The 15248-nt window shown below is 40.3% G+C and overlaps 1 protein-coding gene across 10 annotated transcripts in view; it reads left to right on the forward strand.

The window, feature by feature from the left end:
- Positions 1–15248, forward strand: part of PHLDB2 (pleckstrin homology like domain family B member 2) — a 107482-nt gene that overhangs the window by 42417 nt on the left and 49817 nt on the right. For all 10 annotated transcript variants that reach the window (XM_089910531.1, XM_022598649.3, XM_089910530.1 and 7 more), the window contains exons 3-4: positions 8648–8791; positions 9795–9932. In XM_089910531.1, coding sequence (XP_089766657.1) covers positions 8648–8791; positions 9795–9932 — 282 coding nt within the window. The remainder of the gene's footprint in view (positions 1–8647; positions 8792–9794; positions 9933–15248) is intronic.

Raw genomic sequence — 15248 nt, forward strand, 5'->3', positions numbered from 1 at the left:
TAGGTTCCCTCTATGCCCATTTTCTGGAGAGTTTTTATCATAAAGCGGTGTTGAATTTTTTCAAAAGCTTTTTCTGAATCTATTGAGACGATCATATGGTTTTTATTCCTAAATTTGTTAATATGGTGTTTCACGCTGATTGATTTGTGTATATTGAAGAATCCTTGCATTCCTGGGATAAATCTCACTTGATCATGGTGTATGATCCTTTCAATGTGTTGTTGGATTCTGTTTGGTAGTATTTTGTTCAGGATTTTTGCATCTATGTTCATCAGTGATATTGGTCTGTAATTTTCTTTTTGTGTGATACCTTTGTCTGGTTTTGGTATGAGTGATGGTGGCCTCATAGAACGAATTTGGGAGTGTTCCTCCCTCAGCAATTTTTTGGAAGAGTTTGAGAAGGATAGGTGTTAGCTCTTCTCTAAATGTGTGATGGAATTTGCCTGTGAAGCTATCTGGTCCTGGACATTTGTTTGTTGGGAGATTTTTAGTTACAGTTGCAATTTCATTACTTGTGATAGGCCTGTTTATATTTTCTAATTCTTCCAGGTTCTGTCTTCGAAAATTGTACCTTTCCAAGAGTTTGTCCTTTTCTTTGTGGTTGTCCATTTTATTGGCATAGAGTTGTTTGTAGTAGTCTCTTGTAATCCTTTGTATTTCTGCAGTGTCAGTTGTGATTTCTCCCTTTTCATTTCTAATTTTATTGATTTGAGTCCTCTCCCTTTTTTTCTTGATGTGTCTGGCTAAAGGTTTATCAATTTTGTTTATCTTCTCAAAGAACCAACTTTTAGTTTTATTGATCTTTGCTATTGTTTTCTTCGTTTCTATTTCATTTATTTCTGTTTTGATCTTTATGATTTCTTGCCTTCTACTGACTTTGGGTTTTCTTTGTTCTTCTTTCTCTAGTTGCTTTAGGTGTAAGGTTAGATTGTTTATTTGAGATTTTTCTTGCTTCTTAAAGTGAGATTGAATGGCTATAAACTTCCCTCTTAGAACTGCTTTTGCTGCGTCACATAGGTTTTGGGTCATCATGTTTTTGTTGTCATTTGTTTCTATGTATTTTTTAATGTCTTCTTTGATTTCTTCAGTGATCTCTTGGTTATTTAGTAGCGCACTGTTAGCCTCCATGTATTTGTGTTTTTTACAGTTTTTTTCCTGTAATTGATTTCCAACCTCATAGCATTGTGGTCAGAAAAGATGCTTGATATGATTTCAATTTTCTTAAATTTTCCGAGGCTTGATTTGTGACCCAAGATGTGATCTATCCTTGAGTATGTTCCATGTGCACTTGAGAAGAAAGTGTATTCTGTTGTTTTTGGATGGAGTGTCCTATAAATATCGATTAACTCTATCTGGTCTATTGTGTCTTTAAAGCTTGTGTTTCCTTATTCATTTTCTGTTTGGATGATCTGTCCATTGGTGTAAGTGAGGTATTAAAGTCCCCTACTATTATTGTGTTACTGTCGATTTATCCTTTTATGGCTGTTAGTATTTGCCTTATGTATTGAGGTGCTCCTATGTTGGGTACATAAATATATATAATTGTTATGTCTTCTTCTTGGATAGATCCCTTGATCATTAAGTAGTGTCCTTCTTTGTCTCTTGTAATAGTCTTTATTTTAAAGTCTATTTTGTTTGATATGAGAATTGCTACTCCAGCTTTCTTTTGATTTCCATTTGCATGGAATATCTATTTCCATCCCCTCACTTTCAGTCTATAAGTGTCCCTAGGTCTGAAGTGGGTCTCTTGTAGACAGCATATATATGGGTCTTGTTTTTGTATCCATTCATCCAGTCTGTGTCTTTTGTTTGGAGCATTTAATCCATTTACATTCAAGGTTATTATCGATAGTATGTTCCTATTACCATTTTCTTAATTGTTTTGGGTTTATTTTTGTGGGTCTTTTTCTTCTCTTGTGTTTCCTGCCTAGAGAAGTTCCTTTAGCATTTGGTGTAAAGCTGATTTTGTGGTGCTGAATTCTCTTAGCTTTTGCTTGTCTGAAAAGCTTTTGATTTTTCCATCGAATCTGAATGAGATCTTTGCTGGGTAGAGTCATTTGTAGGTTTTTCTCTTTCATCACTTAAAGTATATCCTGCCACTTCCTTCTGGCCTGAAGAGTTTCTGCTGAAAAATCAGCTGATAACCTCATGAGGATTCCTTTGTATGTTATTTTTTGCTTTTCCCTTGATGCTTTTAATATTTTTTCTTTGAGTTTAATTTTTTTTGTTTGATTAATATGTGTCTTGATGTATTTCTCCTAGGGTTTATCCTATATGGGACTCTCTGTGCTTCCTGGACTTGATTGACTATTTCCTTTCCCATGTTACGGAAGTTTTCCGCTGTAATCTCTTCAAATATTTTCTCAGACCCTTTCTTTTTCTCTTCTTCTTCTGGGACCCTATAATTCGAATGTTGGCGCATTTAGTGTTGTCCCAGAGTTCTCTGAGATTGTCTTAAATTCTTTTCATTCTTTCTTTATTCTGCTCCTCCGCAGTTATTTCCAGCAGTTTGTCTTCCAGTTTACTTATTCGTTTTTCTGCCTCAGTTATTCTGTTATTGATTCCTTCTAGTGTATTTTTCATTTCAGTTATTGTATTGTTCATCACTCTTTGTTTGCTCTTTATTTCTCTAGATCTTTGTGAAACATTTCTTATATTTTCTCAATCCGTGCCTCCATTCTATTTATGAGATTCTGGATCATCTTTACTATCATTGCTCTGAATTCCTTTTCAGGTAGGTTGCCTATTTTCTCTTCATTTATTTGGTCTTTTAGGTTTTTACTTTGCTCCTTCATCTGTGGCATATTTTTTTTGTCGTCTCATTTTTTTGTTTTTTTGAGGGATAGGATTGTGTTCCTGTCTTACTGGTTGTTTGGCCTGAGGCTTCCAGCACTGAGTTTGTAGGCTGTTAGGTAGAACTGGGACTTGGTGCCAAGATGAGGACCTCTGGGAGACCTCACTCAGATGAATATTCCCTGGGGTCTGAGGTTCTCTGTTAGTCCAGTGGTTTGTACTCGGTGCTCCCACTGCTGGAGCTCTGGCCCTACCCCCGGCTCATGAACCAAGATCCCACAAACTGTGTGGGGCAGGAAAAAAAAAAAGAACGAGGAAAAAAAGGAGAACAATAACAAAGAATAAAAAGTAAAATAAGATTAGAAAAGTAACAAGTATGTTAGGAAGAATGAAAAAATAAAAATATAGATGAAACAACAACCTGAATGTAAAACAGAGCACAATAGTAAAAAAGAGGAGAAAAAAAAAAGCCGGAAAAGGCCTTAGCTGTGGGGGTCGAGGTTTAGGCAGTGGGCGGGGCATATGCTTAAGACCCACAGGGCCCGAAAAGGCCCTGGGGAGGGGTGGGGCTTAGGCTCAGCAGGAGGGGCCCAGGGGTGCCTCTGGCCTTGGAGGTTGTAAGACCAGGTCCAGGACCACAGCAGGCTCACTGGGCCCGAGTAGGCAGGGATAACACTAGGCACATTCCCCCCTCATCTTCCAATCCCGGAGGGCCCCTCCCCATTGGCGTCTCTTTTTCTCCCTCTCCCTCCTATGCTCCTAGGAGTCACATGGTAGGAAGGGACCCCAGAAGGCAGGGGACCAGACCTGGAACCCCAACAGGTTTCCTGAGGCTGAGAGGGTGGGGGAAATGCTCTCCGTGCCTCCCTTGATCTTCCTGATCCCAGAGGGCCCCTCCCCGACCGCCTCTCCTCCTCCCTCCCTCCCACGGCCCTAGGGCCCACAAGGCTGGAGGGGGCCTCGGAGAATAGAGGACCAGGACTGGGAGCCCAACAGGCTTCCTGAGGCTGAGAGGGTGGGGGAAATGCCTTGTGTGCCTCCCTTGGTCCTCTGATCCCTGAGGCCCCCTCCCATCCACCTCTCCTCTTCTCCCCCCACTTCCCTCCTACCCCACTAGGACCAACGCAGCCTGGAGGGGGCCTCAGAAGGCGGAGGACCTGGCCCGAGAGCCTCGCAGGCTTCCTGGGGCCCGACTGGGCTGGGGAAACGCTAGGTGTGCTCCCCCTGGTCCTCCAAGCCCCTGAGGGTCCCTCCAGGAGTGGGAACCTGTCCCCCCTCCCAGCCACCCCTCAGGGGCACCGGTCCTGTCCAGCCTCCACTTCTCCTCCCCCCTCATTCCCCCCATGTCCTACCCAGTCGCTCAGGTGTTCCTCCCATCTCCTTGGGCGTTGAGGTCCTCCACCAGCAACCGGCAGGCGCCCTAGTTGTGGGGAGATGCGAACTCCATGTCTTCCCACTAGAAGTATTCTTGATGTGCTCATCAGGGAGGTGAGCTCAGCGTCCTCCTGCTCTGCCATCTTGATCTCCCTTGTCTTCCTCTTCACCCATTTTTTAAAAATGTTTTGTCTTGTTTTTATTCAGTAGTAGGAGCTATTTGTGGTAAGGAAATTAGTCTTTTATCATGATTTGTCTTCCCCTTGGCTTTATTAATGATTTTTTTTCAATGTATAGGACATTTATATGTAGTCATAATCATTGCTTAGTTTTCCAGTTGTTTGCTGATCTAAAAGTGTCTTCCAAATTTGAGGATTTCTTAAAAGGAGTTCAGGGAAGATCTTTTGGTGCTATATTTTTCACACAGGTTAAGAAAGTTTTTTTCTATGAAATAAAAAGAAATTATTCCCCTACCCGTTTTCTAGAAAGGACTTAAGAGACCTTATAATAAAAGACATCAATTTTATTAGAATAAAGTCTGAACACCAAAAACAGTAAATAAGAGAAAAAGCAGGTACCATAGTCACAAGAATTTATTTATTGAAAGATAAATTAGATTTATTAATTTATTTAAGTAACCCTGACCATTAAATTTCTTGGCAGTCATGCCCGAAGAGCCAAAAATTTTAAAAGGTACATTAATTAGATTTTTGTTATAAGAGGACACATACTGATTCTTTAAGAGAAAGATGTTATCATACTAAATTCTGCAGGTAGTTTATCACAGGGAGTACTATTCAGGGAGATTTGTGTCTTTGGTTTTATTTTTGTTTGTTTGGCTGCAACAGGACTTTCTGACTGAATGTTCCTAGTCAGAAATCCTTATCTACCTATGGAGTTCTCCCATTGTATTCATCAGGACTCTGGACTGTTCAATTCTTCTTTCTTCTAATGACCAGGTTTACCTTACTTATTCTCAAGGGAGAGTAATTCTGATAGGACATCTGTCCCTCTTGCCAGAAAGTTGCAACTGTTAGAAACTAGGATCTGGGGTAGAAATCAAAAGTTGTTGGTTTCAGGCAAAGTAAATGACCCATCATTTGAACATTTGAGCTGTTGTCATCAGCTATTGGGCTTCCTGCACTGCCTTTTTGTGTTAAATTCTTTCCCTTTCTTCCTTCACAGAGATCTACCAGATTTTTGCTGAAGTGGTGAGCTGTGTGCTCTAAGATCTAACTTTTGGGAAATAGGTTTCCTCCTGAAGAGGGCTTTGACAAGAAAGCTGTTGGGTGTAAATAAGTGGATCATGACAGATGTTTTTCATTGCTCCAGTATGCTTTTGTGAAATAGGAGGCCTTTGAAGCTTGGAGCAGCTCCCCTGTGGCATGCAATAGAAGACTGTGCCTCCTTTAGACACAGGGAACATCAAGGGCACCTCTGGGTACCACACGGCAGCTTAGACAGAGTGCAGCTGAGAGGCAATGGGTTTTTCATTTATTACTCTTTGAAGACAGACATATGTTACCTCGAGACAGAAGACGGAAGAATCTTAAAAAAGAAAAAGAAGTCCTGATTATTTGTTTTAGATGCTCTTCCTCTTTGAGTAATCTGCTCACTGGATTAGTTACTTAACAAAGTACAGTGTTCATAGGATTAATGGAGAAGAGAGGAATGTGAAAAACACTCTGAGCTGGTTTAATGAAACAAAGATGTTAATGATATTTAGGAAGCCTGAGATTTACCATTCTAGACTTTGTTTTACCTAAGACTTAAAGATGTAGATGACCTTGGAAATACGCTCATTTTAATTGGCTTTTGTGAACCTGTCTACCACCACCTGAGGTGAAAGCCTAGAATAGCTCACTCTTCTCTTTTTTTTTCCCTTGCAGTTTTACTGAGATATAATTGACATACAGCAGTGTATAAATTTAAGGGATACAACCTAATGACTTGACTTACATATTTTGCAAAATAATAAATTTAGTTAACATCCATCACCTCATGTATTTGCCAAATGTTTTTTTCCCTTGTGATGAAAACTTTTCCACTCTTCTCTTCTTGAGTAATCATTCTGTCTGCAGTGGAAAGCCCTCACACTCGTAAACTTCTCTGGTCGCAAGAGGTTTCTAAGAAGAAATCTGCAAAGAAAAAGAAAAAAGGTTGATGCAAACTGTCTTGTCCCTACTGTCTCCCCTTTCTGTGTATGTGTGTATCAAGTTACCTCAAAGACAGAATATTTGGGGATGCACATATATGTGCTTTCATTAAAACACGTCACTCTCAGTAGTACCCTATACATTACTATTAAAAAAAAAAAAAAACCCGGATAGATCAAAATTTCACTTTTCTCTGTCACCATAAACTAAAGCTATTCAGTGGCTACTACACCCTTGGCTCTCTATTGTTTTTTTGTTTGGATATAAATGATATTACAGTATCCTCATCGCAGTCTATTACAAACCAGAGTTTAGAATGCCTCTTGAAGATTTTGCTTTTTATAAACAACTTAACAATAAAAAACAGTCATTACCTAGATAACATTTATTGCTACAGACTCTCAGGTTGTTTATTATTAAACATACCTATTGTGATAAATTTTCTAGAAACTTTGAGCTGTACAGATACTTATAATTGCCACTATTATCTATCTTTATAGTTTTGCAGATCGTTCAGTTTTTGTTTTCTTTTGATGCTTTGCTTCCACCAATGAGAGGAATATTTTTAAACCATGCTGGAAGTTGAAACCTAGTATGAAATGTTGACCGGACAGGATACTGGCCTTCTTGAAGCTTTCCTGCTAGGATTACTTGTCAGTGATTTAGGAATGCCATTCACTGTTGTAGGCATTCCTCATGCCCTAAAACAGGCACCCAAGCATTAGGACAATGAGATTCATTGTATGTGAAGAAAGGTCAGCAGTTGTTTTACTAGTTCATAAGATATTGGAATTCAGATGACAATTTAAAAGCTAAATGTCAACAAACAAACAAACAAAAAAACAAACAAAAGCTAAATGTCAAGGCTTGGAAGGCCTGCATACCTTTGTTCTAGTCAACCTGAGATACTTGACTTCTCAATGGTTTAATCTTCAGGAGCAGCGAAGTAGGGTAAAGAATAAAGAATATGAATAAAGAATAAAGAACCCAACATGATGCCTATCGTGTTACAGTAATCTTTAGGATTGTTAAACACTAAATGAACTTAGTAAGGAACACAAAATGTTAATGGTTTCTTTAGTTAATTTGAATATTCTTTTCAGTGGTTAGTGAGTAATGTTCAATAATTTACTTAACTAGGCTGCTGTTTCCAATTTCCAATTGTGAAATTATATAATTACTGACTTACTGGTGTAAAGAAATTACTTCTTTTTCAAAGAGAGATAAAATTAAATAAATAATATACCAATACGGGTGCCCCTTCACTTACAGAAAGACTGGTCTCCACGAGGTGATATCCAAAACGACTAGCCTGAAATTCTTAAGAGAAGAAGCTGTTTTCAATTCACTGTATTCTCTTCTTAAAATAATTGGTAGTCATATTTTGGCTGTGTGTATCATCTAAATGTTCCTTTCTTTCCCGGGCATTTGTCATAACTTTGTTCGGGGTATAAGTATGCCCTCTCTCACTTAATTTCTTTCCTGACTTTCTCATTCCTTGTTAAGGATCTCAGTTTTTCCATGAAATAATTTTATGAATAATGGCTAGTATCCTATTTCATGTCACAAAAGTGCATTGGCCCAGTTAGTGTCTTAATCATTACATAGGATAAAGACCGATAAGTAGTGTGCTAATGCAAAAACTGAAACATGAATTAATATTAAGTGTGTAGCTTTAAATCATTTGGGGGGTCACTAAAGTAATAAAGCCTTGTGTTGTCCTGGTTATTAACTTTGGGAAACATTTCAGTGAGGTGAGGCCAAATGCCATGTCCCTCTTCTCCACCTTGTGTTGGAAAGGAAATAAATAAGAGTGCTTGCTCATTTGCAGATAACCCTAGCAGTGGGACCCAACAGAGATTCTAGAGACTGTGGTAGGAGATGCACTCACTTGGAGACGGGAGAGAGTATGGAGCTTATGATGAAGGTAGCAGCGTGCCCAAGAAACATCCCTGAGGAGGTTGTTGAAAGTCTAGTCCAGATTCTAGTTCTCTGCTCTGCTGAACTTTGTCTATAACCTGAGAGAAGTCCTGACAATCTCTGTGGACCACAACTTCCTCCTCTGTATAACCTCTTAGTTATTTCGGCTTTAAAAGGACGCGAATTTGTACACTGAAGTTGGTTTGTAGGAGCTAAACTAAGCCCCTATGTACTGAGGGTCTATGGGAAAATGCAGAGTTCCAAATAAACAATCACAAGGATGCTTTTATTATAGAATCCAAATAGACACAGACTGTGAAACGCTAGACTTGTGACTGGTTTATTAACTGGGAAATTCTGGAATTGAAGTGTGACTAGCCCTTTTCTGTGTTGATTAATCACAGACCCCAGAGGGTATAAGTGAAGAACAAAGGATTCAGGAGTTGACTGTGATGGAAGAGTCCCGGATAGCAATTCTGAACAACCTCGAGGAACTTGAACAAAAAATCAAAGATATAAATGACCAGATGGAGGAATCTTCCAGAGAGGTATAAACCACAAGTTCACTTATTACCCTGTCTCATTTTTCTTTCTTTCCTTTAGCTTAAATATATCAATGCCTATTAGGGCACAGGCCTTGGGGGGCAGAATACATAGAGGTCAACATGAGCAATTTGTAGCTGTGTAAAATGAGTACGTATGTGGGGTAGAAATGCCTTTTTTAATGTTTCTTTCTTCTTTCTGGGTTTTTTTTTTTTCATCCAATGAGGTGAACATATGAAGCCATTTTTAATGTGCGTCATATATGACCGACTTTGTCTTAACTAGTATATGCTTTCTGAGCTGCTTCAAGATCTGTCAGCTGAGGTACCATGTATTTAGACGTTTAAGTTCAAATCCAACAGACATTTTCTGAGCATGTTAAGTATGAGTTGGGTATCATCTTGGCACTATGGGGGGATTTACATAATTAAAGAAAGGGGCAATTTTTTAATACCTCCATGGAATGAGAAGAAGCAGCTAACTCTGCCTAAGAAGGATCTGCATGTCTGTACTCACGGATGATGCAGTCAGCCCATGTGTGGAAGGGGACTGCTCACCTGTCATCTCATGCATAGACCCTGGGGAGCCCCTCCTGCTGGCATTGCTAGGAATGCAGCGCTTGCGTGCTGGGCCGAGTATAATTTTCATTTCCCATGCTCTAGGGACAAACAGAGACGTGGCTGCTCCCAAGATGGTTCACACTTGAGCTTGAATCTAAGCGAGTAGGCAAAATATCCTTGAGAAGTAAGCAGAAAAGGGGTTATCATAGAAAAATTAAATGAGAAGATAACTAGTGTTCTTAGCCAATATATTCTGGCCTCTCCACTTTCTCATATAGGAATCCTGAGTCTCACATGGGTTCTCTGGAGTGTTTTCTGGGCTCCATAATCTGACTGATAATGGTAATACTTTTTGCAATTTGTAGCTGTTAAAAATACACCTCTAAAGGGGGCAGCTGAAAATTTCTCTGAAGGTGAAACACCTCTGAGCTTTGTTTTGTGTCCTCAGTTGGATATGGAATGTGCCCTCTTGGATGGAGAACAAAAATCAGAAACAGCTGAACTTATGAAAGAGAAGGAGATTTTGGATCATCTAAACCGGAAAATAGCAGAACTGGAAAAGAACATTGTTGGTGAAAAGACCAAGGTAAAAGAAAATTATATTTGATACAAATTTTATGGGCAAAATGGTGCTTCCATTTGATTGAATTTAAATGTTGTATGAATCGCCATGGTTTTGGATTTGTGTGTCATGTTCCTGGAGACAGCGGCACTGGAAAAAAGTCTTAAGATGAGGTAAGTAGTTGCAAATTAAGAACTGTCAGGTGCAGAACAGCTGATGCTAAGATAGTAGAGCCTGTTTAGTTTTTGAGCCAGTATTCATGGCAGCCTTTTCTGCTTGAGCTGAGTGAATTGCTTTTTTCCAATCAGGCTTTCTGCTCTTCTGATCCTGCTTTGTTTTTAAAGAATCATTTTAGTACTTTGGAACTTCTTTCCAGCATTGCCCTGTAAGGGTGGCTTAAACATATTCAAATATGGTTGCCTCATTTCTTTTCATTTTTCTGTTTATTAAAACGATGAATGGGAACCATGCATTTCATCTGTCTCGCCTTGCCATTGGCTTCAATGCAAGTGCACTGCTCTTTGACAAATGCACTGCAGTTTTCAGGGGATCCTCACACACTGCTGAGTGAAAACTGTGAAACACAGCTGACACTTATTTTGGAAAAGAATATTTTTGAAACGCTTACACATTTCAGGCCACAACCTGAATGTTAGCCGATACCTCCTAGGGAGTATGAAGAATTACTTGCAGTTTTTAGAATTCGGGGTGGTAGTTGGGATTTTTGTTTTTCTGCTTGTCTGTTTTTTGCGGAAAATATTTCACTTACTCTCCTCTCAAATTCTGAGTTAGTTACAACTGAACTAAGCCTAAATTAAAAATTAAAATTCCAATTTGAGAAAGAAAAACTACTGAGCTTGAACACATTCCTTTCTTGCTCATCACGTTCTCCACTAAGCTGAGAAAAAGAAAAGAAATTCAGTTTGAGTAAACTCCAGTGGTAATATGTGGAAAGGATTTCTGCTCAGTGTGGCTTCCTTTTTAGGCTTCTCTTTGTTTGCATTTGATCTTGGTGCCAGAGAATGAGCTCAAAAAGATATTGTCAGAAATTGAAGTCAGATTAAAAGCTACATATCAATATCTTGGTTGCCTGCTTATCAAGATTAAAATGCACATCTTTTTCAAATTAAATTTTATGTATGTGCCTTCCAGCTCTAGACTTTGAAATAGTAAAGAATCCATTTGGGTAATAGTTATATTTTTCTTTAAAAGCTGAAAACCATATCGAAGGATTGCTTGTCTAGTTCTGCTGTACAGGAGGATCATGGTTTTCAAAGTTTCCGCACTGATACAGCAAGAAACTTTCATTGGAGGCATCAGATGTTTTTGTTTTGGTGCTTACTAGTATTTTACTATTTATGTCATACTGGAAAGGTCACGGGACATAGGAATGGGGTCTCAGGTTCCCTGTGAACCTGTCTGCCTTCCCCATCCATGTAGTTGTTTATCTTTGTGTAGCCCGCATATGACATGACCTATAAATTCTATTTGTCTACCTGTCATTAGCATCATATTCTACACAAAAGTGAAGCAAGTTGAGTCAATGCTAAATCTCACTTCCCAGGCACAGTTGTGTTATATTCTCCAGACCTAAGTAAGGTAGAGTCAGAACTCCAGGAACATGAGTGGAAACAAGCAAGGAGGAGGCTACTTCCATCCTTCCTATTATTGTTTTGGTGGCTTGATAGAGGCTGTGCATAGGAGAGAGGACGCTGGGGGCTTGAAGTATAGAATCAGCTCATGCAGCTGTTAGGGGATTAGTTGGTCTCGGAAGGTGGGATTATCGTCTGTCATCACATGATATGAAAACTGGCAAAAACTGGCTTTGGGTGAGGGATTCCAGAGGAGAATGAGGGAAGTGAAAGCAGACTGAGCTGGATGATGTTACTGCATATTCTTGACAACCAACCTCAAATAGAGACCCATTACTGCTTGGCAACATCTCTCTGTTTCTCAAGTAAAGTTATTCTACCATTTTATAGCACGGCTATTTCATACCTTCGCTCTGTTCAAACTTCTAGTCCACTTTCATTCCCCTGGCTCTGAGATGATCTCACCACCTACTTCACTGAGAAATTAGAGCATCTCATATTCACAACTAAGGAAGGCTCTCTTCCCCTCAAATACCAGTCCCTTTGGATGTGCCCAGGGTACCGTCCCACCATCTAGAGGTCTACAGTCCTTCTGTTCCGAACTCCCCCCAGCCTCTCCCTCTTCACTGGACCTGTACTGTCAGTATGCCAATATTATTATTTTTTAAAATTATTATTATTTAAAAATAAAGTTCCTTCCAGCACCTGCCTTAGCTAGTTTCTCTTCAGCATAGCCAAGCTTTTCAAACAGTTTTCTCAGTGTACTGTGTGTTCCCCTGCTTAGTTCACCATTCCTCCCATTCTTGTTCCACTACTCCATCAGATTTGCTCCTGTTAAGACCACTAAAAGCCCTGGCGCTGCCTAACCCACCCACTGGGTGCTTTTCAGCCCTCTTATGAGCAGACTCCTGAGCGGAATTCAAGACAAGGGACAACTCTTTTCCTTGACACTTCCCCTCCCCCACCCCTTTGCCTTCGTGTACCACACTCCTCTGGTTTTCCTTCTCTTTCTCTTACTTATCTCTCTGACTTTTCCACCCGAGTTCCCATTCCTTCTTCCTCTGCTTTATCCAGCCAGTTGTTACGGTGTCTCTGATCTGAACCTTCTTTTTTTTTTTGAAGCAAGCTCAGACTTCCCCAGAAGTCCACAGAAAAGTTCTGCTTGCTTTCATTGGTCTGAATTAAGATATATGCTTTGAATCATTTACTTTTTTTTTAAATTGAGGTGTAATTAACATATAATATTATATTATTTTCAGGCGTACAACACGATTCGATATTTATATACATTGTGAAATGGTCACCACAATATTTCTGGTTAACATCTACCATCTCTTGTTGAGAACTCTCTTCTCTTATGTTCTCACATTCTTTTATAGCCATGGCTTCAAATAACATGTACATGCTGGTGACTGCCAAATGTATGTCTTTAGCCCACAACCCTATTCTGTACTTCTGACTCATATCCTGTAGCCTACCTGATATCTCCACTGAGATATTTCTCAGGTATTTCCAGCTGAACATGATGTAACCGAACTCTTGATCCCATCCCTCCCCTGGCCTTCCATACACTTCCCCTGCCTCTGATCCTGTTCTTCCTCTAGTTTTCCCACCAGGACATAGCATCTCTATCCACCTATATGTCCAAACAGAAACCTGGAAGTAGATCTTGATACTGCTTTCTCTATCACCCCCACTTCTAATTGATTACAAAGCTATTTTTCAATTACTCTAACTTCTCCGCATCTCCCCTAATAGCATTCTCTTCTAAATCATCAAAATTTCCTTTTGAGTTCCATTTCCATTTACTTCCCTTCAGTCTGTTTGCTTCACAGCAACCAGAGTGATTTTTCTTTTAAAATTTAAATTAGGTCATATCACTCTGGTTTGTGTTCCCCTGTATTTTATATAAATCTAAACTCTGTACCTGTCCTGACCCTTTCTATCACCTTTCTCCCCCTCTTCACACCACTCTCATGGCGGCCTTCCTTCTGTTTGTTTAAAGATCCATCCCATCCTCCACCCCTGCCAAGGTCCCTGGCAGACCAGCGTGCCCTGCCTGGAATTCCCTTTCCTATATTCCATGCCTTGTCGGTTGCCTGTCTTTCAGCGCTTAAGTTCAGTGTTAGTTTTTCAGAAAAACCCTACTAGCCCTTTCCAGCTCAGATTACATTCTCTCGGTTGTTCTTTCAGTCCTTTTACAAATCACATTTTATAATTTATGTTTGTTTTGGGCTTGTTAGATATTTATTTCCCTCTCTAGCCTGTGAAATAGAGGCAGGCACTGTTATCCACTGTTTATCCAGCTCATAATAGGTGCCAGAATACCGCCCAATGTTCTTCGGGAATATGGTACTTGGATCTCCTGCTAACAGTGAGTCCTGGCTGGGTCTGAACAGAAACATTGAGCCAAACACCTGCCTGAGAGCTACGTGCAGCCAAGTTTCAGGACAGCTGGGGTGGCCTGTCCAAGTGCTCATGCCAGGGGCTTGTAATCACGCTGCCTGTCGAGCCAGAGCGTAAGACAGAAGAAGGAAATGGCCTTTGCCCTTTTGGATCTCGTTTCCTTTTCCATACACCTGTTGCTGCTGTCAGATATAAACTGTGGAATGAGAAAACCAAAACCTGAAAAGATATCCCTGTTGGGGAAGCTCCAATTCAGATGTCAATAGCACATCCTGTAAGCCTGGCCCTCATTTTTTGGAGACAAGGCCTGGAGCCATAGGAAGAAAGTTCAGCAACACCTCAGAGTTCAAATCCTGGTGTGAAGTTAATGACATTGTTTCCTTGGCTCTCAAGACCAGTCTTTAGCATTGTTTCTTTTAGCTGATTTGGGAGCTATCGTTCTATTCTACATATTTAGTATAAATTAATGTATTTCATAGGTGACCACTATTTATTGTATACTACCATATAAAATATAAACTATAGACATAATTACATATACAACATAAAATATAGACAGTGTATTTAATTATTTGTTGAACATTTTTGCAGTGGCTCCCTGGGCTGAACTTTCACCGTCCTTATGGGGACCACTGTCAGGAACATCAGTGCACCTGTTTCCATGCGGCTCTGAGCTAAATGCCACCTGCCTGTTGTGTTCTCAGACGGTAGCCACATCACAAATAGAATCTCTATGAACTTATAAACCCTAAACAAATAGAAGTATCAGGGGGGCTTCCCTCCCTGGCGCAGTGGTTGAGAGTCCGCCTGCTGATGCAGGGGATGCGGGTTCGTGCCCCGGTCCGGGAAGATCCCACGTGCCGCGGAGCGGCTGGGCCCATGAGTCATGGCTGCTGAGCCTGCGCGTCCGGAGCCTGTGCTCCACAACGGGAGAGGCCACAACAGTGAGAGGCCCGCGTACCGCAAAAAAAAAAAAAAAAAAAAAAAAAAGTATCAGACTCGAACATAAACCCAGAGGGGATGTTTATTTGAAGCAGTAAGCAATAATCCATAGTGTTTTCTTAGGGCAAGAGAAAGGAGAGAGACTTGTTAACCTCTGTGCTGGTAGACTGTTTTAGGTTGGTGGGCTTGGTGAGTGGGGGTGGGGAAGCCACCAGAACCATGAAGCTCAGTTTGGGCAAAAGCTGGAAGCGGCTTCCCTCCCCCTGCACTTCCCCTCTCCAAGGCAAAGCCTGATTTGGGGCAACTGCTGGAAAGTATGAAAGTGTTCCTGCATTTGTTTATGTACATTTTCCTTCTGTCTTTGTCTATTTCTGACTACATAAAAAATTCAGAACTAAAA

The sequence above is a fragment of the Delphinapterus leucas genome, chromosome 4 (assembly GCF_059928025.1).
Source record: "Delphinapterus leucas isolate spDelLeu-1000000601 "Yukka" chromosome 4, BTC_Dleu_Yukka2, whole genome shotgun sequence".
NCBI lineage: Eukaryota > Metazoa > Chordata > Mammalia > Artiodactyla > Monodontidae > Delphinapterus > Delphinapterus leucas.